Source organism: Cylas formicarius, unplaced genomic scaffold (genome assembly GCF_029955315.1).
Source record: "Cylas formicarius isolate icCylForm1 unplaced genomic scaffold, icCylForm1.1 PGA_scaffold_9__14_contigs__length_23061073, whole genome shotgun sequence".
Classification (NCBI taxonomy): Eukaryota; Metazoa; Arthropoda; class Insecta; order Coleoptera; family Brentidae; genus Cylas; species Cylas formicarius.
In genome coordinates, this window is record NW_026844365.1 from 17,727,815 (window position 1) to 17,755,699 (window position 27,885).

General features: G+C 33.1%; 1 protein-coding gene across 4 annotated transcripts in view; it reads left to right on the forward strand.

Moving 5' to 3' along the window:
- The window catches only part of LOC132707383 (adenylate cyclase type 2-like), a 359,565-nt gene extending 331,941 nt beyond the window's left edge, over positions 1–27,624 (forward strand). For all 4 annotated transcript variants that reach the window (XM_060679222.1, XM_060679223.1, XM_060679220.1 and 1 more), the window contains 4 exons: positions 7,829–8,041; positions 8,093–8,197; positions 14,745–14,862; positions 21,269–27,624. In XM_060679222.1, the coding sequence (XP_060535205.1) occupies positions 7,829–8,041; positions 8,093–8,197; positions 14,745–14,862; positions 21,269–21,522 (690 nt within the window). In that variant the 3' untranslated portion in view covers positions 21,523–27,624. The remainder of the gene's footprint in view (positions 1–7,828; positions 8,042–8,092; positions 8,198–14,744; positions 14,863–21,268) is intronic.
- The last annotated feature ends 261 nt before the right edge of the window (positions 27,625–27,885 follow it).

The following is a 27,885-nucleotide window of genomic DNA, read 5'->3' on the forward strand; positions in this document are numbered from 1 at the left end:
TTGAAAGTGAAAATCCTTATGATTTTTATTATCACGAAAATCCCATCCTTGAAGAACAATACACCTACGACACAAATTATGATACACAAGAATTTTCCGATCAAATATATCAATTAGACGAAAATAACTACTGTTATAATGAACAGGACGGAAATTTTCAGGAAACTCCGAATACAAGCAACCAAACTTAACGCAAAATTTTCCCCAAAACTACACTTCAATATATATTAATAATTATAATCATTCTGATTTACCAATAGTTTATTTTCCTGAACTTGATGCTCAATTTCTATTAGATACAGGTAGCGCGAAAAGTTTTATAAATCCACAGTTAGCTTACAAATATTACCCAGACTTTATAAATATTGAAAATTTTTCAGTAATGTCAGCTCATGCAACATCTGTTCATAATGAAGTAATGACAATACCATTATTTCCTTCTTTCAATTGTCCTGATCAACAACATAAATTCTATCTTTTTAACTTTTCCCCAAAATTTGATGGACTTATAGGAGTAGATCTTTTGAAACAAATAAAATCAAAAATAAATATTAGCGAGTCTACACTGGAAACACCGAATGTAATAATTCCACTGTATTACCAACATAATATTAAAAACACCCCAGCGGATCCAAAAATAAATAAAAATTTTGACGAATCCAAATTTAAATTCGATGAAATTATTATTCAACCAAGAACAACACATAAAGTTAAAATACCCGTGACAGAACAAAATGGTATAGGAATCTTAAAATATGAAAAATTTGTAAATGCTGAAATGCCCGAAGCTTTAGTAAAAATTGTCGATTCATTCGCGTTAACAACCATTACTAACACATCTGAAGATCCTGTTAGTATACAATTTATTAAACCTCTAGAGATAGAATTGATAAATGAATGTGAAACTAATTTCATAAAAAAAATAGAAGATAACAATGAAAATTTAATCGAACATTCAATAAGTAATTTCGACAATCTGCAAAAAGAAAATCTAAAAAATTTAAGACTGAGTCACTGTAATAAAGAAGAATATAAAGTAATTAGGAAGTTATGTTATGAATATCGAGACATATTTTATTGCGATAAAGTGCCATTATCTTTCACGAATCAAATTAAACACAAAATTAATCTAACTGACGAAACCCCCGTTTACACAAAAAATTACCGTTATCCTGAAATACATAAAGCCAAAGTAAATAGACAAATAGACGAAATGCTAAAAAATAATATAATCCAACCCTCACATTCCCCATGGAGTAGTCCTATATGGATCGTACCAAAAAAATTAGATGCATCAAATAAACGTAAATGGCGCGTTGTCATAGATTACCGGAAACTTAATGAAAAAACAATTGATGATAAATTTCCCTTGCCTAATATTTCAGATATTCTTGATAAACTTGGTAAAGCTCAGTATTTTTCAACTCTAGATCTAGCTAACGGTTTTCATCAGATAGAAATGCATCCCGATGACATCCCAAAAACAGCCTTTTCTACTGGTACTGGACTTTTCGAATTTAAAAACTCACCCTCGACGTTCCAACGTGTTATGAATAATGTGCTAAGAGGCTTCCAAAACGAAATCTGTTTAGTATATTTAGATGATATTATAATTTTTTCCACATCCCTACAGGAACACATTGATGGATTAAGAAAAATTTTTCAGAGACTAAGGGAGGCAAATTTTAAAATTCAATTAGATAAATCAGAATTTCTACATAAAGAAGTAGCGTATTTAGGTCATAAAATCACTAAAGAAGGCGTTAGTCCAAATCCTGACAAGATAAAAGTAGTAAAAAATTTTCCTCTCCCCCAAACACAAAAAGAAATCAAGTCATTTCTAGGATTGGCAGGATACTACAGAAGATTCATTAAAGATTTTGCTAAAATCACAAAACCAATGACCTTATGTCTAAAGAAAAAATCTAAAGTAGAACACAGCCCCCAATTTATTACAGCTTTCAACCATTTAAAACAATTACTAATAAATGCCCCAATATTAAAATATCCAGATTTTTCAAAACAATTCGTGTTAACTACAGACGCATCAAATTACGCGTTAGGTGCCGTATTATCACAAGGCACACCACCAAACGATAACCCAGTCGCATACGCGTCTCGCACACTTAATGACACCGAGCAAAAATACTCTACAACGGAAAAAGAATTACTTGCCATAGTATGGGCCTGTAAATATTTTAGACCGTATCTTTTCGGTAGAAAATTCCAAATTTTTACGGACCACAGACCATTAGTCTGGTTATTTAACTTAAAAGAACCAAATTCAAAACTTATGAGATGGAGACTTAAACTAAAAGAATTTGATTACGAAATTCTTTATAAAAATGGTAAACAAAACACAAATGCGGACGCCTTGTCACGAATAAAATTAAATGCTTTAGAAACCGACTCTATTTATAATAATCCTGGAGATATTGATCTTGATATTAACAAATTTCTAGACAACGATTTCGATCCGAATAAATTAGACTCAAATGAAATTTCGAAAACACTCGAAGAAATAGAAAATAAACGTCCTAGGAGCCCAAAAATAATCATTCTCGAAAACAAACTTTTAAGACCGGCTTTTGAAAATACAATACATAGTACAAATACTGACGAATCTTTACAAGGAATACCTATATTAAATGAAATTATTAAAAAAAAACCAAATCAGATAATACTTCAGAAATCTCCGTATTCTACTTATGTTAAATGTAACTTTAGAAACTTCGACGGTCATAATATATTACATGCAACAATTCCAGAAGAAGAAATTAGTTTAACAAAATTCTTCAAAGAACATTTAAATAACAAAAAGACGTATATTCACTTTTTATCTCAACAACTAAGACCAATTGTACAAAAAGTAATCGCCCAACATTTTCAAAATTATAAACTAATCGAATGAACAAAATTAATAAATAATATTGAACCGGAAGAACGAAATATATTAATTAAATATAAACATGAAGGTAAAACTAATCACAGAGGCATAGAAGAAACTTGTAAATTTTTAAAAAATAATTATTACTGGAAATCCTTAAAGTCAGATGTCACAAAATATATTAACGAATGTGAAATTTGCCGGAGCAAACGAAGTAAAAATCCACAACCTGAACAACTATCCAGGAATCCTTCCTTATAAACTAGGTACCGCAAAAATAACCTCCAACCATTTCTCCTTTATACAAATTTTTGATTTAAACCCAGGTGTTGCTGAATTCTATGTAATTTATAACCAAGTAAAAATATTAATTAGTCAGATTAAAAATAATACTAATTATTTTCACGAATATTCTAATTCAGTCATCCCTCTTGTAACATTAGAAAAACGCATTGAAAATCAAATTAGTCAACTCAATCCATTATCTATAAGAAGTAAAAGAGGCCTATTAAACCCAATAATACGATGTAGAAATCAAACAACTGCAAGAAAACCAAAATAATTTAAGAACCAATTCAATTAATCAAATAAAACTGTTAGAAAAAACAATCAACTCATTTAAAAATTCGATATCAAATATTTCTCATAACCAACTTATCCTTAAATCTAAAATATTACAAATTGATCAAGTAATTAAAAAGATAACCATTGAACAAACGAATGACTATGAGAATTTCCAAATACATGTAGTAATGAATCAAATTACCTTTATGTATAATTTAATATATAACATTTTTGAGAAAATTGAAACCGCAATTAGTTTTGCCAAATTAAACACTTTACATAACTCGATAATTTATCCGTCTGATCTATTCGAAGAAATTAAAAACATTAAAAAAGAACTAAAGGAAAATCAACTGCCGTTCGAGTTATCTATCGAAAATATATTAAATTTTGAAAAAATTATAGAAATAAAAAGCTACTCTAGAGGACTAATAATAACATTTATTTTGGAACTACCGCTACTAGAATCAGAAATTTATCAATATTACCAGTTGTATCCGCTACCAGTTAATAGTGAACAAGAACTGCAATATTACGTTAATATACCGATCAAACCATACCTTGCATTGAGTGGAAATATGTACTCATTTATGGACTCTGAATGTGTAAAACTATTAAAAAATAAGTTCATGTGTAAAAATATACATATTACCTATATGAAGGAACACCCGCCTTGTTCAGTGGAAATAATAACTCACAAGACTAATATAACAAACTGTAAATCAATTAAAATCCAACTTCAAGAAATAAAAATTTTTAAAATCCAAAATGGAAAATGGATTATTGTGACACCTAAGAAGATAATAGCAACAGTACAATGTAATGACGACATTAATACTGTTCCATTATTTGGATCCCACCTTATCGAATCCTCCCCAATTTGTAAAGTACAAATTGGAAAAACTGAACTAAGAACCTATACCCCTAATCGATTGAGATTTGATGACACTCGTCTACCGGAAGTGAATCTCTCACTACTACATAAACAGAAAACAATCTTCGATCCACCAGAACTCACATTGGACACGATCAACCTAAAGGAAATAAAGGAGCTGCAAATCCAAATGGACGAAGCAAAAGAAAACCTTGGAAAGATGTCATCACGTATATATTCTACAAGAACCAGTGTTTGGACAATTTTGTTATACGTAATAATTATATTAATCTCGATTTATTTATTATATAAATATTTTCCATTTAAATCTAAAATTAATAAACAAAAAGAAAATATTGTTATTTAAAAGCACTTGTTGTACCCGTGCTTTTATCTAAGGGCGGAGGAGTTATAAATGCTTTGATACTGTAAACTGCTGAGTATATATATTATATTACTTGTTTCTCAAAGTGTCAGCAATTTTTCTATATAAAACCACGGTGCGAACCACATCGCTAGCTTGTTTGTCATCTCGCTTGAATAAAGTTTTTTAAAAAATCAAATTCGTTTTCCACGACGAACACTGTAGGGAACATGCAGCTTACCGCTCTGTGTTGTATGTTTAGAATGTACACCGTGTGCCAAATAAAACGATCTAGTATAAAATCTGAACACCCATAGGAGATACGAAAAAATGTTTCCTACAAAAGTTTCTTGGACTCTCCTGAATTTTGTTGATACAGGGTGTCTCAAAAGTAAAATAAAGGTCACTTTCTTAAGCAATCCAAATTTTGCATAGTTTAGGCAGAAATGTGTTTTTTTCATATTTTGAATGCTCCATATAAAATTCTGTTGTGGCCTCCACTGATCCAGGTATTGTAATGAAAATTTAGCCATATACTAAGGAGATGATGCACTACTCAATCAGTTTGACAGATGCACCTCAGCTTATACAAGATGTCCCAAATAGATGGTGCCGTTTTGGCGAATATCAATTCTAGAACAAAAAATAAGGAAAGTTTTACGTACTTTTTGAGATATTCATTGCAATATCAGGGATCGATAGCGTCATAACACAATTTTTTATGGAGCAATCAAAATATTAAAAAAAAAACACATAACCTCAATTTCCGCCCAAAACTAGGCAAAATTCGAATAGGGATTTCTTAAGAAAGTGACCTGTATTTTAACCAAGTATTACAAAAATCTCGAAATATATAGGGTGTTCCATTAAAAATAAAAAAAAGTTGGTGTCGGGGGGACAATCTGTATCGACAAAAATATGGTATTTTAAATATTTAGGAGAGTCCAAGAATTTTTTTTTCGTATCACCTACTGGTTTCCCGATCAAATAGTGGATCGTTTTATTTGGCACACGGTGTACGTCACCAACTAACTTAAAATTCGATAAATTGTTAAAGACATACAATGACATTTCATAAATCGATAGACTTGCCAATGTGAGAATTTTGTACTGGGCAAATAAACCCCTACAAGATGTAAATTTGGAAATATGCGCAATATTCCTTAATATACATTTTTGAGCCAAAAATTTACAGATGCTCCCCACAAGAGTGTCTTTGTAGCATACAATCGGCATTGAACCTCTTGCGTTCTGTCTGTCGGTTTTCTTATACGTATCGCCGTAATAGTAGTTGTACTGTAGAGCCTTACTTTGTAAGAATCTATTCAGCAACATTTCGAAAAGTTTGATCCATAAATTGCTTAAAGTAGTTGATTGGTTTTATTCAATCTTCCAACTTGGGAAATGGTCCTTCGACGAAGAAATTGGGAATCAACTTTATCTAACAACTTTATTAAAGACAATGAAATTTGCTTGACTTTGCTGGAAATTTCCCACTACGCAATATTCTACAACTTAAGTATCAATGAGTGACTGTTTTTGAGCTCTAATTTACCTCTACTCTCAACTGAAACTAACTAAATTATTTCACTGCAGTGTAAAAATCTTCAAAAAAACGAAACTCTACTTTTTTTTACCATGTGGAGCTTTTTGTGGAACAGCCGGATAATCTTACACCTAGAACTTAGATCCCTTCTCATTCATTATCATCAGTTTTCAGGAAATGATTCATAATTCGATATTTCTGTTGGAATTAACTTCACCTTCTTCATTAACGTTTAGAGATTCTTGTAATAAGAATAATTTGTATTTCCTTATAAACAATAAATAAAAGTAAAAGTACACCTACTACATACATTGGAGAATCTAGAAATGTCTAAAATTGAAATAGATTCATAACAGCTTTTAATGGTAAATCTGCATCAACGTATCTTGCACCTACAAAGATCCCATTTCTGCTACCACATCAGCAAGTTTCTCTCGAGAAGAATCTTCCTTTATTTTTATATATATGTTTTACTTTTTCGGTAATATCTCAGGTTAGACAAAAAATAAAAGCCTACAATTTTAATTCTTGCTTTATATTAGTTACTTACAAAAATATTTGCAGAGCTCAGTAGGTAGGAGCTTGGTAAAACGCCCACGGACGTCGCCTGCAGTGTAGCTTATCGACAATCGACAATTAACTTTAAAAAATCATATAAAGAGAGAAAAAATTTGCATAGTCTCTATTTTCTAAATAATTATTATTCTTGTCCCCATTACCTTATTTGTATATCTAGGGAAAATGTTTGGGAGAGCTAATATTTTGTTCCAATTATTTGACATATATTTTAGGCAAATTTTAGAGAAAATCGGTGTTTTTCTTTTACTAATTGTGTGTTACGCCCTCTAGCAGAGAGTTAACGATTTTTCATGGCATCTTTTATTAAACAACATTTAAAGGTTTTCAAGATAGAGGCGTTTATCCAAGTGGTGAGAACTTTATCATTTTATATACTCGAAATGGCATTATACTCCCCAATACCCCTAAAATTCTCATATAATGCCTCCTAGACCTTATGTCCCAATGCCCAATAATGCCCAATGCCCCTACACTGCCCCACATTTCCCATACAATACCTCATAATTTCTAATAATTCCGCACTCATCTTTTTTAAATTCATATACCCACCACCTTTTTTTAAACGTATTAAAAGCCAAATAAATGGAAAAATACATAACTAAATTAAAAGTCAATGATTTTATTTCAATTGAATTTGATGGTTTTACTCCTCAGGGGCGCAATACCCAAAATCAGCTAAATAAAAATTCTCAGATTATAGCCGGTTCTCTGACTTACGGAATAAACATAGACTTTTTATTAAAAATGTATTTTATTTTGAAAACTCATGACATGAAAGAAAAATATAATAAATAATAAATACGATTATTTGCACAAAAACATTTAAGTGAAAATATAAAAAAAACACTTTTAGAACATTTGTTCCTGTAAAACAGAAGATGTCTAAATGAGGTACTTGACTTAATGGCCTAACTTAACATATTATAGCGGCTAAACAATAGTAGAAATTTATTCATCCAGAAGCCTGGACTGACAAAAAATACCACCAATTCTATCGTTCATTTTAATTCTTAGATTTTGCTGGAAAACATTTTACCCGCTCACGTGGCGGAACACTTTCTCTCTACCCGTCTCACCCAGGATCTCTACCACGAGCGGTATTCTTGCGTGGCCGTCATGTTCGCCTCCATTCCCAACTACAAGGAGTTTTACGACGAAAGTGACGTTAACAAGCAAGGCCTGGAGTGCCTGAGGCTTTTAAACGAAATTATCTGCGAGTTCGACAAGGTAAGTGAACTGTGGTTCGAAGAGACGCTTTTTAGCCAAAGTTTGTTTCAGTTGCTGCTCAAGCCGAAGTTCAGTTGCATAGAGAAAATCAAAACGATCGGCAGTACCTACATGCTGGCCTCGGGATTGAGGCCTGGAAAAGAAGATGGAAATACGGTGCGTTTATTTTAAATCTGTTTTTGTAAGATGGATGGAGGTATCTTTTTATTGACATTGCTTTCTCAAGAATTGAAAATGTTTACTTTCAAACTAACCAAATATTACCATTTGCAAAATTTCTGGATTCCTATTGCGTTTCCCCAGTCATTGTTAATTTCCACGCAGTAGTTAATGCCTGAACAAGCCAACAGGATGATTGGCGAAACGTCAGCAAGCTCGACGCCAGGAGCAATCCAGAAGTTTTGTAAATAGTATTACAGTAGCCTGTGGAAGTTTCTTTGAAAAATTAACTCGAAATTATTTCATTTGACTGAGATAATTTTTTTGTGATATGTTTTACGGTAAAACAAACGCGTTTATTATTATATTTACTAGTAATTAAAGTTGAGGAGTAAAGTCCACCAAAACCCGTGAACCTAGTAAATTATGTAATAATAATAATAGCAATAGCAAAACGAATGATATTCCAAGTTCGAGATTTTTATTTACTTAAACTGATAGATCGCACATTTTACAATAGTAACTATTGTAACAACTGGAATCAAGAAAGTTAATCAAATCCATGTGCAATATTTCTCAAAAAAAGCGATTCGAATGTCAGAATAAAGTATATAAGTTACAAATGCAATTTAAATTAGATAAAAGATAATTTTAAACTTGTAACTTTGGTCAATCTAAGCTACAAAATTATATGGGAGACATGTAACCGATTAGATTACTACCAGAATTTGGATAGCCGTCGAAGCTTAAATTTGGAGCAAGTGTTAAAACCAAGGTCTTTGGTAAATTTTTTTTTGATTTTTTGCATTAAAAAAGTACTATAGAAACTCAGGACCAAAGTGAAATATGACTGTGACAAATTTACAACGCATAAATTGAAACTGACATATATTTTTGCACTTAAACAATGTTTTATTAATTACCACAACTTACATACTGAATACACAGCATACAGGGAGGCTCAAAATTATTGGCGAAACATAACTACCACGTGATGCGTTTAAAATTTGAACAAAAACTTTTTAACAAGCTTTAACAAAAAAACGAATATTCATTTTCTCGTTCAATCCATTCTTTAAAAAATATATTTATCTTTAAATTTGTTTTTCTTTTTGTTTAAGAACATATCCAGAAAATATAGTTATTTTATTTTTTCAAAATGTCATCAATTACATAAAGTTATAAAAGTAAAAATATTGCGCATTTGATTCCTATAATGCAGTTTTGGGTTACTTGTTATCGGCTGACCCAGATTATCTTCAAAAAATTAGGTCCAAAATGCTCCAAACTCTCTTTTCTGGAATGGAAAGATAACTCGCAAATTTCGTGACGATCTTCATCTCCCTATATGCTGCTTTTTTGGTATTCACATACCCTAAGAGGTGAAAAATGTGACTCATCGAAAATAGTATATTATGCAACAAGTGCGGTAAACGTTGTTTGACTCACGAGTTTATTTGACATGAGCGGAGCGAGTTTTTAATAAACGAGTGAGTTAAAAAGTTTACCGAACGTGTTGCATACTATACTTTTTCTACGACCGTTAGTTTTTGGTTACTTTTTCGCAACACAACACGAACACATTCACTGACAAAACCGTCAGAATTGACAAACGTCAAAATTCAAAGCGTGGCAAATATCTCCGAAAACTCCCGATTGCTCCCAAATCCATGCGGTAAAATCCCGAAAATGTCAGAATTGTCTCGGATTCATGGGAAACGAAACTGATGTCGTAAAGTGACGCTTCTTGCATGCTTAGTCGGTGTGTAATTAGGTATTTTACAGACGGGAGTAGAAAAAGAAAATTTCCTTTGAAAAATCAGCATCTACAAGGTTTTAGTTATTGTGTGATCGAAATTTTATGTAGGTGTGTAAGTGCAAGTGCAAACTCACCAAAATCTATATAGGTTAAACACCTATACGATCTAGAGTAGCAGGTGAGCAACAATGGTTCGGTTCTAACTTAGACTGCACAACGCAGTGACTTCTTTCCTATTCGGTGGAAACTTATGATATTACAGTGGTATAGTAAGCCTTCCAAATATTACTTTTAAATCGAAGGAAGATCTCTATGTTTAAATATTTATTGGAAGTTCCAGCAGACCAAAGTTAGCCGAATGTTGCGAATTTTTGCTCAGTAGGATGATTAAATTGTCATATTCTTTCATTAGGTGCCGATGAACCATTCGTACAACGCTGTTATTAATATAGAATAATTTTAAAGTACTTAAACCTTTCATTTTGAAATTCTCTCGTTGCAAACTTTCTACTTTCAAAATAGGTGATCCTCGACAAGTGTTTGATTTCCAAAGATAACAACAAAGAACCTCAAATTGAAAAACTAAGCCGGCCGCCTAGCAGTTTTTCGAACGCAAAACAACGAGCCAAACTAAATAAAACCTAAAAGAAATAGAATTTTAAATCTGATTCTAAGCTCCGGAAGGCACTATTCGTTACTGTTCCGCATTCAAAGCTTTCCTAACTAAAAAACGAGAACTTTTCAACTTTTTAGATAAGGAAATTTTCTTAATTATGTCTCGTTTACTTTGACGATTAAAAAGTTAGTAATGAAGCTGAAGTTTTCACTAAATGTTTTTTCCTGGGAGACTGTGGCAATGGAAAAGCGCGAGAAACGATGCTTTTTTTTCAATTTTGTTACCGGGTTGCGGACACGTCAAATAGCGAGCAAAAGGATAAAGGGCTCTCTATTATGTGTCCCCCTTAGAAAATATATAAAAATTCCGAATTTCGAGAGCGCCATTAGGCGCGGCCGTAAGCCTTTCCTGGTAGTTTCGCAGGCTGAAAAAGAAGGACAGATGTCGAGTAAAATGTGCAGTCGTTTAGGAATTTGTCTATCAGCTTCTCTTCGTTACCTTTGTTAGTGTGGAACAATACAAGGAATACTGTGACAAAATCACCGTCTTAAATTCTATGCGTGTTAGTTCAAGACTTTTTCTAAATATTTGCAGCAAATTGTGAATTTTTTTTTAACTAAATATTTTACATTTTTATTATCATTTTCAATTACTTGGTCGAGTCATTTTCCCAATAAATTTTAATGCAATTTAGACTACAGTATAGGGACGTCGGCAAGTACTCCTCATTGTTTAGATGAATGGCTGTATAAATGTCAATCAGGTGGGCATGATTTCTATTACGTTATTTTCTAGTGGAACTAGAAATGGGGAAATGTTTTTACTGGAAAATGCATTTTAATATTGGCTGCCTAAAACATTTGTATGCCCACTACACGTCAGTTTGTTCGATGCTAGAACAAAAAGATGAATAAATTATTTAACAATCCATCCATCCTATAGATTGTATTAATACTTCCCTAATTTCTTAAACCTACTATGATGTAAAATTTTCCATAAATTATATTTCCATGAATAATCCATCAGAAGTATTATTTTATTTGAGCAAGTGCTTCAGATGTTACGGAATTGATGTAATGTATTTTGGTATCATAATACCGTTTACAATCCTACCAAACCATCTTTATTGCATCAATTTGAGAAGGCGGAAGCCATTTTCTAAAGTCCATTCTTAAAAGATTGTATTTTGAAATAATAAAGCTGGTCTAATAAACTTGGCTCGACGAGAGACTGCTTGATCCAACATTGATTGTCCATTTTTATTAATGAAGGTTCACTAAGATTGGGCAGCAGCTGTTGGCTGTTGTTAGATGTAAATTTACATAACGAACTCATTCACCATAGTTTTTCGGAACTGTTTCTAGAGAATCGTCTTGCCAGCGTTTTCCTTTACCAGATATCCAAGTCTCGTCCAAAAATACTGGATGTTTAATACACCAATTAATGAAGCACGTGAAATATCGATACGATCGAATTCGTATAAATTTTTGCGTAGCTACGAAATAAGGACCACACCCAACAACTTCGCAGATCTTCCTTCCGAAATATTTATATTTGTTGAAAAGACTAACGAGTGAGTTTTATCCTCGTTTAATTTTAGGCGATTCGCTCTAAACCACATATTGGCCTGTTTTTTCGCCAAATGTTTGATGCTTTAAATGTATAGTCATCTGCAAAATTAACCGCCGCCACAGGGTTCATATTGCCAAAGAGTTCATTAACATAAACTAAAAACAATAATGGAGCCATAATGGAACCCTGTGGAACTCCGTGCATTACATTTCGTAAAGCTGACATTTTATTATTGCAAAAAACTGCTTGTTTTCTGTTAGGGAGATAAGAGGATAATACCTTTAACGCAATGGGTTCCAAACTATAAAATTAAAGTTTTTCCATTAAAATTGAATGACTGCCCCGCTCAAAGTCCTCAACTATATCAGTAATAGTGCTGGTTTGAATTTAGCAAATTATTTGACTCAAAATAATAAGATAGTTCAGAATACATATTTTTTTCTAAAACTTTGGAAACATTGAGATAATTGATACTGTTCACACACATACTTTAAAAACCTCCGGATATATTTCAAGTCTAAAGCTTTTGAATTGAATACAATTAAGCATATAACGTGTAACATCAACTAATAACAGCAACATACGAAAAAATATTTTTCTAGCGTAGATGAAGAAGAATACAAAACAAACAGCCTTTTTATCTCAGTTGGTAACAATATAAGCAGATCGTTTGAATCTGCTTTATTCCAAAAATAACACAATGGAAAAATTAATTGAAATCCTGCTCCTGTCCTAGTGTTTTATAATGATATTTTTAGGCACTTCAGGTAAACTTTCAACTGAAATATGATTCGCACCAAACAAAGAGCAATAAACAAAACTACTGTGCCAGTTCCTATTAGGCTTTTTTGAATGTGGTTGTTGCTTTTCGTTGACCAAAACGTATCAAAAGCAGAACAGTCATCAAAAATTTTGGTGAAAAATTAAACCAAACTTAAATCTCCTAACCTTATTGTCATCCCCACAATTTTTTTAATGCGGATGGTGGTCAAGTCTGTACATCCTTATAAATTGCTTTTAAATCTAAAACAACCGAAAATCACATTATTTAGAAAAACGATTTATACTCATCGTACACGAAGCATAACTTCATCGAATCATAACTTTAGCCGCCCTCAGAGTTTAACTAGAGCAATTATAACGGTTTTCGTTTGATTAGAAATATCGATACCTCTATTGCTCAAATGAATGTGATTAAAACGCTAAAGGGGTGGAAATATTACGATTCGTTTCCGAGTTTAATCCGCCGGAACTTCCACGTTTAACAGCTTAAACCGAATGAGTCGTCGCGAAGTCTGAAAAAAATAACCGTGATATTTCGCCCATTTTGCACTTCATAAATTAGTTATAGGTAAACAGCAACGACTACGAAAATATTTTACGGGTCATAAAATAACAGGGTAGTAACTGCTTTTCACAGACATTGAACAAATACGAAATATTCCGAAATTGATATATTCTTAATTGCACAGGGATTTTTGTTTTTGAAAATCCCTATAGTTTTTTATAGTTTGTACTATTAAAAAGTTAATTGCATAAATTCATACTTATCCCAGAATTTAATGGACGCTTTATTTTAGTTTTATTTCAGGAGAATGATTTTCAATTTGATAATTAAATACAAAACCAATATTTTAAAATTTTATAAGTTTTGGGGTTGAAAGTACACCGTACGCCACTGTGGTACGTCGTAATATGTGTCTTGAAACAAGCCTCGGGGTTTAGGAATAGACTTCAAATGCAAACATCTTACTAATTTACATCGAGATGCTTTGTCGTTACATGCCTAAGAATAAGCCTTTAAGCTTTTTCCACTAAAAAAATAAATGTGAGACATACATTGTTGTTTTGTAATAAAATAGGAAATTGAATCCATTAAAAAGTGAGTTGATTTTTTTCTCATTATCCACAGTCAGTAGAAAAATTATGAGCAGAAAACGTGAGAGCAAAGAATAAAGATAAATGGACAGCTTTATCGGTGAAAGAAGTAGTTTAAAAAAGTTTTTATGATACAATTGTTCGATTAGGATAATAAATAATTTTAAAATATGTTGCATATTTTGGATTACTCGATGGTCACTCTGGAGCTTATCTGAATCTTAACTTTCACTACTAACTTGTCATAACATTGTCGAAAAATGTACCTGTTTGTTTTTCTCAAAATATGCCGATATGTAGGACATGTTCAAGGTAACAAAACCTCATTAGGTTTCGCTTTTATAGGTGCAAGTCTTAGAAGTTAGAGCTAGAATTAGAGTAGATGGGATATCAACAATAAACTTTACATAAACTAAGTTTAGTTCTGCTGGAGCTCCATTTCGTACACAACGCGTCGAGAGTGTTGTTATTAAAATTTCAAAATCGCTCTGTGACGATGTACTTAATGGATCGCAGAGTTAAAATGTTATCCTCTCACGTAAAACACTATTAAATGTTTATATTTTTCTTTGAATTCGCTGATTTTCAGGAACTCTTTAAGGTAACGAGAAACCTTCGTTTAGACATAGTTGATCCCAGACTCGTAGATTAATAGAATTAGCCAGTCAATAAGCAATTTGCCTCGACGTACTCAAACTTTTGTTTTGCACTTCTTGTAGGAAGTACACAGGAAAGCGGAGCACATCATAACGGCGCTAATAGACTTCGCCATATGCTTAATGACAAGTTTGGATCAAATCAACAGGGATGCATTCCAAAGGTTTAAATTAAGAGTAGGTAAGAATCCGACCCAATGATTTCTATATAAAATGTTCTTCGCAGAATTTAAATTTGATATTGAAGTCAAAGTGTACATTCCAGTCAATGTATACATTTACTAGCGAATGCATACATTCACTTCCCATTTTATTGGAATGAACACTTTAACTAGTAACTGCATGCATTAACTAGGTAATGCATGCAGTTACTAACCAGCTGCAGTCAAAGCGTTAATTGATGAATTTCAAAATAAAATTTAGTTTAATTATTAAATTAATTATTTCGATGATTATTGCACTAGAGCTAGTTATAACATAAAAATACAAAAGCACCTAACATAGAAAGAAGATAATTTGAAACACAAACACATTTATAAATAAAAAAAACACTTTATTTGTTTGAACAATTCAAACTTCCATGGCATTTGGAATTGCACAATTTTTTTGCTTTAAGGCATGCACATCTATTTGATGTGCCTTTTGTTTTACATTGGCTTAACCACCAAGCCTTTCTTTTCATTCGCCCTTTTTTTAAGGCACACTTCACAATTATTTAAAAATGTTTGAATGTCTTGTGCTGTTATATTTTTAAAGCGAAGGTTAAGTTTCTTTTTCATTCTGTCTCGTCCACCATGTCCAATTGATAAATTAGTTCCATATAAAATTTCAAACAATTCTTCAACAGTAATATAATACAGCACTTTTTCATTTGCTATTGGTGCAATTTGTTTATCCACATTACATACATACACTCTATCAAAATGTTTTAGTAACCAGAAGTGACGATTTTCTTTTTTCTGAGCAGATTTAGCGGATTTAACATCATTTATTAGTTTTGTATATCTTTCCGCAGTCATACGAAAGCCGTTAGCTTTTTGTGGAGTATTGTTAATATATTCGTAGAATTTAACTTTCATCGCTTCTTTATCCATTTTATATTTATGACTAAAAAAATAATTAATAATTATTAATTACTCTGGACACATACAATTTAAACAATTCACTTACCAAGAATTTCAAACGGAAAAACAACAAACAGCAAACGGTGCAGCACGAATAAAGAGGTTAGGTTTTAGATTTCCCGGCAAATTTAATCCACTTCCCACTTTGACTGGAAGCAATCCGTGAATGCATACATCCACTAGCAAATGTGTTCATTTCGGTTAAAACGAATACTTTAGCTACGGAGTTTAGCAAATAGCATTGGCTAGATGTATACATTTACTAAATGAATGCTTTGACTGCAACATATACATACGTACCCCAAGGTGAGAAATGCTGAGCCCCATCTAAACGGTATGTTTTGCTTGGAGACACGATGCCATTTTCTCTAACAAAATATGTTTCATTGTTTTGGTAGATTTTTGTTCTTAAACATTGTTTTTTAATTTCTGGGTTCAAAAAAAACACCATTTTGGGCAATTCTCGTACATTTAGGATCGAAAACAGGTTATTTTCATAGTGTACTGCTTTTAATTTTAGAAGTTAAATTGCAATACCAATAGTTTTTTGAAACAAATTGTTCATTGACATGTTTTATAATCATAATATTTGGGAGCCGACCCTTTCCTCGCCTATGTGACGCTCGATCCTCAAAGATGCTATATTATATCGAGGTTTTATTACTTTTACTGATATTATAGGTTAGGAAAAATATATCAAAATTCAGTTCTGGCATAAACAGTGATATCGTAACCAGGATTACCCTTGGATCTATTGTCAAATTTAATATTCATATTAATACTTTCAGACTAAATTCCTTTCATTTCATTAAACAACTTAAAACTATTACATTAGATTCAAAGGATGTTCTGGTTAGTTTCGACGTAGAATCCTTCTTTATTAATGTCCCTATTCCTGAAACCTTCAACCGTATTTCAGATATATTAAAATCGAAGAATCTGGAACGAAAATTGAAAAACGCTTGTTTGAAACATATTTTTCTTGTAACGGTGAAATTTATGAACAAAAGCCCGGAACAGGGCATCTAAAATCAAAATTATGGAAACATTACGTTGTTATTTGGCCGCACGGTTAAGAATCTCTACGAAATTTTTTTAACCATTTAAACCTACACCCAAACATAGGTTTTACCATTGAATTGGAAATTGATAATAGTCTCCCATTCCTAGATATTCTTATCAATAGAAAATTAGACATAACATTGGGTCATTCTGTTTATAGAAACATGTATTTCACATCACTCCCAACTTTCTTATTTACAGAGCCGTAAAACTGTTTTAACCCGAGTCACTCAACCCAGAATCAAAACATCGTACATGCTCTTCTGTCTAATAATTTCCATATTAAAGATATTAAGCGTTCCATCACAAAATACACTTCACCACAACCTTCCCAAGATAATGTGTCCAAAAGCAACCCCACACTTCCCAATGTTGTGCTTCCTTACATTCAAAACATCACTGATTACATATCAAAAGTTCTTAAGAAATATAACGTTAAAACCAGATTTACCACTTGTCCAAAAATCTCTAAACGTCCTCGTTGTGTCAAAAGTAAAATTCCGTTTGAGATACCAAGTGCATTCCAAGCATATACGGCGACTGGACGAAAAATATCAACTCATCAGCAGTTGTCGAACACACTCACGAAACCGGACATCAAATTTTATTCGATAAAACTGAAATTCTTGCATGTAATCAATTCTTCTACCAAAGGAAACCCCTAAAATACATAGATATCTATAAGCAGTCAAATAACCTTAACAGGTAATCTGTCACCCATATGGGAATCAGTCATCCGAGACAATGTTTATGCCCCTCCTTATATACAGTGTGTATAAGATATATAAATACATGGCGATATTGCAACTGTCGCTTAAATAGAAAAAAATAGAGTATGTTTATGCCAAAAAATAATCTGGCTTTGTTTTATTTTAAATCGCTAACATACCATAGATACAAGCTGAAAAAAATGTCCATTTTGAAAAATCAGAATTAGGATACGGCATTGCTAACAATGACTTCAAAAAAAATTACTTACACTTTTGTTTTTCTTATGGACGCCATATTGAATTTCTACATTTTGAAAATCCTTTTTAAAAATGCTTTTCAACCATGTCTAACTCAATTTTGTTTTGCTAAGATAAAAATAACAAAAATAAAATTTCAGGATAATAGACTTTGATATCTCTGCGTTTATTTTCCATCATGTGCCAGCGGATCCCAGGTAATTTGCAATTGTTGTCAACAGCCAGTGTCAATTGTGTGAAGTTAATAATTTGTGAGTTTTAAAATATTACTTTACAAATAGTGATAAGTATGTCCGGGGTCGTAAAATAAATAATTATAATAATAAAATAGAAAGCCGGTGTGGGTTTGACATAAGGTGAGACTTCTTGGACATATTAAAAGAATACACACAACAATTGAAGATAAGTCCGTAGAACAGGTAATGCAATTTAAGTAGCTTGGGATGAACATGTCTAGCGAGCCAACAAAAGATCTAAGGGACCAAATCAACAAAGCATCCGCAACTTCAGGCTGCCTAAGAGAGATTGTCTAGGCCAACGGATACATGCGGAAGGACGGTAAGATTAAAATATACAAAACATGCGTTAAACCAATAATGACGTACGCGATAGAAACAAGAGAAGACACGAACAAAACAAAGAGAATGTTGCGCGTAGCATAGATGAGGATGCTGAGATCAAAAGCTGGCAAAACCAGAAGAGACTACGTAAGAAACACTGACATAAGAGAACAATGTGACGTACAGGATATTGTAAGATGGGGAAGGCAGAGAAGAAGGAAATGGTATAACCACGTCAAGAAGACGGGCGAAGATAGATTAGCCCGCATAGCTCTCGAGGGAATACCAGTAGGAAGTCGTCCGCCCGGTAGACCGCCGAAGAGGTGGAGAGACAGCTGGCAGTCCACATCCCAAGAATTAATACAACAGCAAGCCCGGAATTAACAGATCATTTGATCTCAACCAAGTAGAAGAAGAAGAAGACACACAACACAGTGCTTAATACAGACGAATAATTTAATCACTTCCGCGACTTGCTAAATCAATCACAAAATAGGTAATCAAAATCCAACCTGACCACTGCTTCTATAAACCAGACTAAGCTTGCCTGATCCTTCGGAAAATTACCAAAATGGGTTCCCAAAAGTCCACAATATTACGAATGACAGAATTAGGCCAGACCGATAAATAATACGAGTCAAAAATAAACATTCCAAACATCCAAAACGCAATATGAAAGAGTATCGACCACTTAAAGCTAAGAGCGCCGACAAGTATGATATGTTGGAGTGTTTTATTCTCGGTAATAGAAACGAAGCAAAAGCCGAAGAAATGTATTGAAATAAATATTCGGAAAGACGTCAACCGAGTAGAGCTATGTTTAGACGTCTGAAAGGCAACCTTGTCACCTAAAAATAAAGAAAATTTGGTCTTTCAAATCGTACATCTTTACGCCAGATTGAAGAGACAACAGCGTAAACGGCCTTGCCAAGGACTTTAGGATGGTGATAATGTTGTGCCACTGGTTTATTCAGAAAAATAACGAGATACAATACTTTTTCTTAAAGGTCCTTTGGTCGAATGAGTGTCCATTTAGTAATTGTGGACTTTTTAATCGGAAGAACACTGTATTATAGGCAGATATAAATCCACGGCTAGCTCGTGAAGCTAGGCATCAAGTGAGGTGGGGATTTAAGGTTTGGATTGGTATTGTGGGAATCCCCAAATTTGGACCATGTATTTTCGATGATAACTTACATGAGCAATATTTAAACCTTGCACAAGCAAAGGTAATAGAAGATCTTATGAACCTTGCACTAGCGGTTCTGCAATAAGTGTTTTTCCAACAAGATGGCGCACCGTCACACAACACACAGCTTATTACGAACCTTTTAAATGCATAATTTCCCAACAGGTGGATAGGCATCCTGGGACTAGTCAGAGAGATCCTTACATATAACACCCCTTGATCTCTTTGTATGGCATCACCTCAAAAAACAAGAATACAGTAGCTCCTATGGAGAATTAAGACAAGCTGTTACACAATCTGCTAACAGTATCAATCCGCAAAAATTAACACAGTCCGGTGAAGCAGTGTTGAGAAGATGTGACTTGAACATTTACTCCAGTTTCATTATAAAATGCTGTGAATTTTCTTCGTTTTTGCGTTAAAGAAGTAAATAACCTTTAAAGATACGATTTTTACTGACTTTCTTGTCCACTCATTATTTAATTGCAATATCAAAGGCTCCTACTACCCTGAAATCTTATTTTTGTTAATTTTCCGGATTTATTTTGAGAGAACATAAATATGTTATACAAGGTTGACAAGCATTTTTAAAGAGGATTGTGAAAATGCAGAAATCAATATGGCGCCCATAACACCATCGGCAGTACGCAACATAGCAGGCCTAAAATCGCCGTATCCTTTTATCCATTTCCTGAAAATGTGAACATTTCTCCTATAATATGGAAAATATTGTGGTTTTTCACCCTATATTTACGTAACGGTATTGATTTAAAATGATCCAAAGCTAGATTATTTTTTGTCATAATCATATGCTATTTTTTTCCATTTAAGCGACGCCGTATGTACATTATTTTACATTATTTTACATTTACATTATTACATTTTTTTTTTATATTTCTTAAGAACTTTTGATACGTAATCAGCGATGTTTTGAATGTAAGGGAGAATAACATTAGTAAGTGTGGGGTTGGTTTCAGACTCATTTTCTTTGGAAGGTTGTGGTGAAGTGTATTTTGTGATGGAACGCTTAATATCTTTAATATGGAATATGGAAAAGTTTCAGGAATAGGGACTTTAGTAAAAAGGGATTCTACGTCGAAACTAACCAGAATGACATAAAAGGAATTAAGCAAGAATCTATTAAAATTAATATTGAAGCTAGATACTTTGTCAGAGAATATGTTGGAGAATCAATGGTGCTGACAATAGGTCCGAGAGTAACCCTGGTTAGTTTGACGAAAATACGATCTGTCTGTAGGAATATCTGAAAGTTTTTTCTGGAAGTAATTTGTGTTGATGTGATTTTGATGCGCTGTGCTGTAATTTTTGAACAATATGTTCAGGCTTTGAAATATTAGATTTAGGAGATGTGATTTCTTAAAAGATTTTTGAGGTTTCAAATCGAATTTCATTAGCTATTTGAGATGGCAGTTTGTTGATGATAACAACATGGAACTGCTACTCTTCTTAGGCCTGATTGATTTAGATTGTTTGTATCGCCGATAGAGGGCGTTTTGTGACATCACAAATAACCTACAATAGCTGTAAAAGTAATAAAAACTAGATATAATATCGCAACTTTGGGAATCGAGCGTCACATGGGCAACGAAAGGGTGAACTTCCAATTTGTTTCAAAAAATCCGAAAAGCATATTCCATAATTGACGCCGATAAATTTTCCACAGGCCTGGCCCACGGCCCTGTGATAGCGGGGGTGGTGGGAGCACAAAAACCCCAATACGACATTTGGGGAAACACCGTGAATGTGGCGTCCAGGATGGACTCTTGCGGCATCATGGGACGCATCCAAGTGACAGAAGACACCGCGCAGATACTCATGAACGTCGGCTACGAGTGCGAATGTCGCGGTCCGACCTTCGTCAAGGGCAAAGGGACGTTGACGACGTACTTTGTCAAAACGCCGTTCGACGATAAGTAAATCATTGTGATAAAGTCCATTTGAAAAAAGTTTGCGGCTATTCGATGGCTTAGTTCGTTGTAAAATTAGTTTGTTGCCGAAGGCAAGCTTTCAATTTGGGAATTTACCGGTAAGATTGTTATCGGTCGGCACTGCTCGATGTTTGTAAATGGGCAAGAACGTGTCCGCCGAAGTTCAAATAGATGATGCGGACTTAAAAGTTATACCTGTTTAATTAAACTTTGGAATAATATTGCATTTGAGGTCCGTGAGTGCAAAACTTAAAAATCCTAAGAGATTGTCAAACTCCAATTGTATTTCTTCGTTCGGGCAGATGTATCACTGATCTTTATCAAGTGCAGACTAATTTTAATTCTAAGGCTAGTAGACTACTGCATTCAATAGTGACGGAGTTGGGTGCTGTCAAGCGTGAGGTTGTTCCGCTAGGACGCTCTAATAAGGGTTGCCAAATTGTAGGTATTTCCACGCTTCGATTGCCAAAACTATATCCATTGTTTTTCGATTCGATGCGATTCCCTGTGGACAATACTAGCATACTCATTGTGTGTTTCCTATGTCCTTTAACTCAAACGTTTAAAGGTCTTTTTGCTTCTCCAATATATGACTCTCCACATTCACAGGGCACTGGTTAGATACACTCATTCTCTTGAGTAGACGTTTCTGGCTTTGTTCTTGTAAGTATGGGTATCTAGCTCACATCCTACTGCTGTTTCATTCATATTACAATTTGATAATGTTTTGTCAATAAATTTTTGTGTAGCTATTATGAAGTCAATCGTTAATAATACTGCTTAATTCTATATCTAGTGATGCCAATGCATATTGTTATTGTTGTTTTGCACAGTCTTTGGATTATTCCTAGTTTTGTTTCTTCAGAATGGTTAAATACTGTCCCGTATGTGTAGAACCATTATTTCAAGGAAGTTATGAGAGGAAGTTGCTCAAATTTAAAAAACAACTGTCTGAAAGAACAACAAAGAGATGAAATGTATAATAATCTATGCTCAAGGAACCTTTCCAATACTGAACAACAAATATTTAGCAAAGGACTTAACTTCCCCCGTGTCCCTAGAAAGATGCCAGTGTTAAATATTATATGTTCCGTTGAGACGTTGCAACTGGAAGGACCGGAAGTAAATGAACTGCTGTCCAAGGTTAGAACTGTTTTGGAGAATACGGCCAAAGAGTAACAAGCAGCCATCAAATACAATCTACAGGCACCATGGACATTCAAGAATACGGCCACAATATTGAGGAGACACTTACTAAAGGCTACTTTTTAGTAACCCTACTAGGACGATTGAAGGATTCTTCCTTCGAGCACTGCATAAATACTGACGGATAATATTAGAACTTCGTTAACTCCCCATCATACTAAGCCACCGCATCTTTATGGACTTCCAAAAATCCACAAAGTGGTTCGCGGGATTCCGTAACTAGATTTCTCCTTCAAATCATCCAGCCAGTTGCTAGAGAAACTCCTCCATTTGTAAAGGACTCCGGGCATTTTGTATATATATATTAAAAAATGTAGCTTTGACGTGAAAAATTAATACACCAATGTGCTCTTGGAGGAATCGTTAGACATTGTGAAGGCCAGACTGAGAAACGATATGTCACTTCCAGGCAGAACTTCGGTGCCGCTGGTGCAGCAATCACTAAACCTAGGGTCTGGCTTCAATATATTGACGATGAGAATAGAACCGATTCTCAATCAGCTTAATTCTTTGCAACAGTCCAAGAAATTTATTGTTGAGAAAGAGAAGAGCGGCTGTCTATCGATTCTAGATGTCCTAGTAAATAGGTATAATGGTTCTATCAGCACCTTTGCATATAGGAAACCTACCGGACAGTATTGAAATTTCGAGTCAATCATTCTGATGCCACCAATGCCAGGAATCATCCAAACAGCCTGCAAAAGAGCATATGTAGTGACGAAGCATCACTCGATGTAGAATTATGCAGTATTAAAAAGGATTTGCTTCATAATGGCTATACTCATTGACAAAACATTATCAAATTGTAAATGGAAAGCAACAGCAGGACGATACCACCCGTGAAGAGAATCTCAGTCAAGATCGTTCGAATAGCAAAACAATACAAAGTTACGATTGTATGTATTCAAGTGCGGGACGACAGTAGAACTTCAAGATGGAAAATGCCTACAAGCGAAACAACCGGACGCACCCAACTCTGTAGTTTAGTATATAAGCCTCGTAGCCTTATAATTAAAATTAGTCTGCACTTGACAACGGCTAATGATATATCTGTCCGAAACGTTGTGTAAACAAGAAATGAAGACAATCTCTTAGTATTTCTACTGAATCATTGTCTACCACCTGCAAATGTAACTCTTAAATTAGTACCAACAAAAGGACAGCCGTCAACGCTTGGCGATTTACTCTTCGTTCTACATTTATATAGGGTGTTACTCAAAGACATGTACGAAATTTAATGGCTTATTCCTGAACTAATTTCACGTTAAAAACTAGAAAATGTCTGGATGTTGCTTTTTTATGTAACAATAATAAAAAAGGTTTATTTGCGGAAGATAGAATAAATTGCTACATATCAATTACGGGAGTCAATTCATATCCGCAGATTGGGGCTGAGGATAAATCAAATTTGATTAAAGTTCAGCCCCAAAAATATCGGTATTAGATGAAAACGCTATCCACACATATTATATATATTATTTTAAGATTACATCAAACAATTTTTGATAATGCACATATGCAAAGCGAATAACATAAAAGCAGAAATTATGAGGTAAAAGGTAACGAGTAAGGAGACTAATAGCATAAGCAAGTTTTAATTTGTCCACGGCAATGGTTAAATGGGAAAAGTTTTAGATGAAACTTAGTGGCTTTGATAACTGGCTTCAAATTTACCATCGACCAATTGTTTTGGCAAATATCTGCGAAAAACCGCAAATGGCGGATTTCATTTTTTGCCAGTAATTCCAAAACTGTCAAAATGGAACATTATTCAGATACTTTTTAAGACGAGGGAGATAGCGTGTATGACATATCTCAATCGTCTTTTGTTATCTCTTAAATTTTATCACACTTCGTATAGTTAGTTCTTAATTATTTTGTTGGTAGGCAATGATGTATTTAACATTAACATTAATAAGTAACATCTAACACATCTAAAGGGCGACTTCTCAACAAGTCAAATATTTAGAGCAAATTACCAACCATGTGCTTTTTAAAAAGAAAAAGTCAGAAAAGTCTTCGCTAATGCAATTGACACTTGAAGAACCTATAAGTTCGATAAAAATTAAAAAAGAAAATCGCGACAGAAACAATTTACAAGTAATGTAATTTATTAATTTATTTACACAATTATACAGATTTGAAAAATGACGTCTATTTGCATCGAGACGTTTTTGACAATTGGTGAGTATTTTTCGTACAAAGGTATTTCCGTTAATGTTTCTTAATGTGTGTAAAACTCTTTGTCTCAAGGTTCCTATAATGTCGAGTCGTCATTTTTTGTGTGACCCCAGAAGAAAAAATCCGAGGGCTAAAGGTCCGGGGATCTACGAGGACCTTAAAGACGTTAAAGTCTGCTTAAATGGAAAAAAGGTGACAAATGAATCATGGCCTACTTGCAAAATAAAATTAGACCCAACTTTACGAAGTGGGATAAAATCTTTTGTGCCCTTGTGAGACATCGCTGAACTGGGAATTTTAGGCTTTTTCCAAAAATCGAAAAATCCATTATGGCGACAATAAGGAAAGGAAAAGATAAGGCGGGTTGCGTGATAACAAAAGACGATTGAGACATGTCATACACTCTATCTTGTCTAAATAATATCTCATTTTGACAACTATCAATCCAAATCCGTTAAGGATTTACTGCTGAAAAACGAAATCCGCCATTTTCCAAAACTAATTGACTGATCTTAAATCTGAAGACGGTTATAAAATGCACTAAGTTTCATCTAAAACCTTTTAACCTTTGCTGCAGGTTAGCGTAAGTAAGCGAAGCTGGGAGACATTGTATATTGAATAATGTAATATGAAAACAATCATTCAAAAACGGTATAGTGAGATATAACCATGAAACGTTAAATAACCATGAAACCTTAAATTCAGATGATGAACAATTTAGTAATACTTGAACTTATTATGAAATAATACTGCAGAGTATAATTTATGTCGGTTTTCAATAGGTAACCATCTAGTTTTCTGTAATTTGTATGATACCGACATACCATTGACAAAGACAAAATTGATTTTAATTTCCATGAAAATACCTTCCGGCTAACAAATAAAAATTTCATATTCTCTTGTATTTTTTGTATGTATTTGTGCAATCCTAAATTTGTTTGTGCAGCTAATTACTTCATGCACAATTTGCACAATTTAACCAGCCAGTGTTTATTTTTTATCAAAAAAAATAATAATTCGTATATTAATAAAACTTTATTCACTGCAGTTAACAGTTAAGGCAGCATAATATAAAATATACATAAAAAGCAATACAACAGGAAAAAGATGCAAGCCAGCAAATAGGATGAACCTTGAAAACCAGACGTTTCAAGCACATGGTTACATGACCCTAAAAATTGGTCCAGGAGTACACTTTGAAGTTTTGAACATACATTCAAGTAACTCACTAATGAGAGATAAGTTATAATCCATTAGTCTTGCGTTATAGAAACCATAAACAAATGAAAGTCTAATTTAATGATAACATTTTCATTGCAAAACCAATTAGACACAGTAATTCATTAATAAATATATTAAAATTATGACTACAATCGAAAAAATCACCACCTGAAACTGGTACACCATATTTCACGCATTTTCCCAAAGATTTAATGTATTTCAAATTACACATGTTTCACAGGTTTCATAGGTTTTCAAGTACTTTTTGTAAACTTCATTTTATAAAATACCACGAGTTATCTCAGTGTCATAATTTTTTTTATTTAGAAAACCTATTTACTTTAGATGTAAAATACATAACAAAAACTTATATACATCACACAAAAATTATCGTATCATATACAGGGTATCAACGGGATGATATAGCAAACATAACTAACATAAAATTGGAAAATTCAGGTGTTTTAAATAAAACGTACACGTACTTTTATTGATGGAAAAGGGCACGTTTAAGATATTTAGGAAAGACTCTTGATAATTATTAATATATGTTCATGAAAAAACTACAATGAAAGCCGAATATTATCTTCAATTATTAGGTTGAGTGAATACTCCAAACAATCTAAATTAAAGTTCCCACCAGTAAAGTTCATTTAATTTAAAAATAGTATTTGCTAAAATTGCTTACGGTGCAGCCAACTGTTGCAGCTGTGGACGCCAAACTACAAACAGCTTAAAAATATTTATTTTATAATTACATCTTCCCTTTTTTTATTTGTTTATTATTTATATTAATTAATGGACAGAACTCAAAACTCCAAGGAAACACGTTACGATTTTACAAGCATTTCACGGATTCATTTTTAAAGATGATCGACGTCAAAAGATGCATGTCAATGCATTTTTTTTATATCTCTCTTGAAACCAACAATTTCATTTAAATTTGTTTCCTCGAATAAAAGAACGGCGAGAAAGGCGTATTTCGATTTGAACAGCATATTCGTGCCAAATAATTCGCTGAACTCATCCTCACCCCTATATCTTATAATAAATTACGTGTCAAGGAAATTAATTCGAGGATATCGAATATTTCAAAATGGTTGCGTATATCATAATTAGGAACAATTATCAAAAATAATATTTGCTAAAAAAAATAATTTTTAAAACACAGTTGCATCTAATTTAAGGCCTAAATCCGAAAGTCTAAGAGATAAAACAATAGATATTTTGTTAATGTGTGGTAAAATGTACTTAACTCGCTTTTATAGAAACTAGATGCATATTGTACATATGAAATCATAAATGTATTTTAAGAAATCAAAGCATTATATTTTACCGAACATTCCCTTTCAAATTAAGGAAGAAATAGTATATTTCCCTGTCCGACAATCTATACAATTTTCTGAATTCGAATTTAGCCTAGATACCTAATATTTGTTAAATCATTATGTATAGTTCAGAGAATGTTTAAAATAAAGACTTTATTTGGTTAAAATGTGTTTTATTTTTTACAGGACATTGTCACCACTATTACAACGTCAAACAGACCGATAACAAGTATTTCCAACTGATTTCACACAACCATATAATTTCCAATTTCACACAAAATTTCACGTGTTCTACAAAGATTTCACATATTTCTCAATAGTTTTCAGGACCTCACCTATTTTAAAAAATAATTTTCAGGTTATCTGGAAAATTGTTGTATTCCGTCGCAATTAAAAAACTATAAAGTGAAGATAAT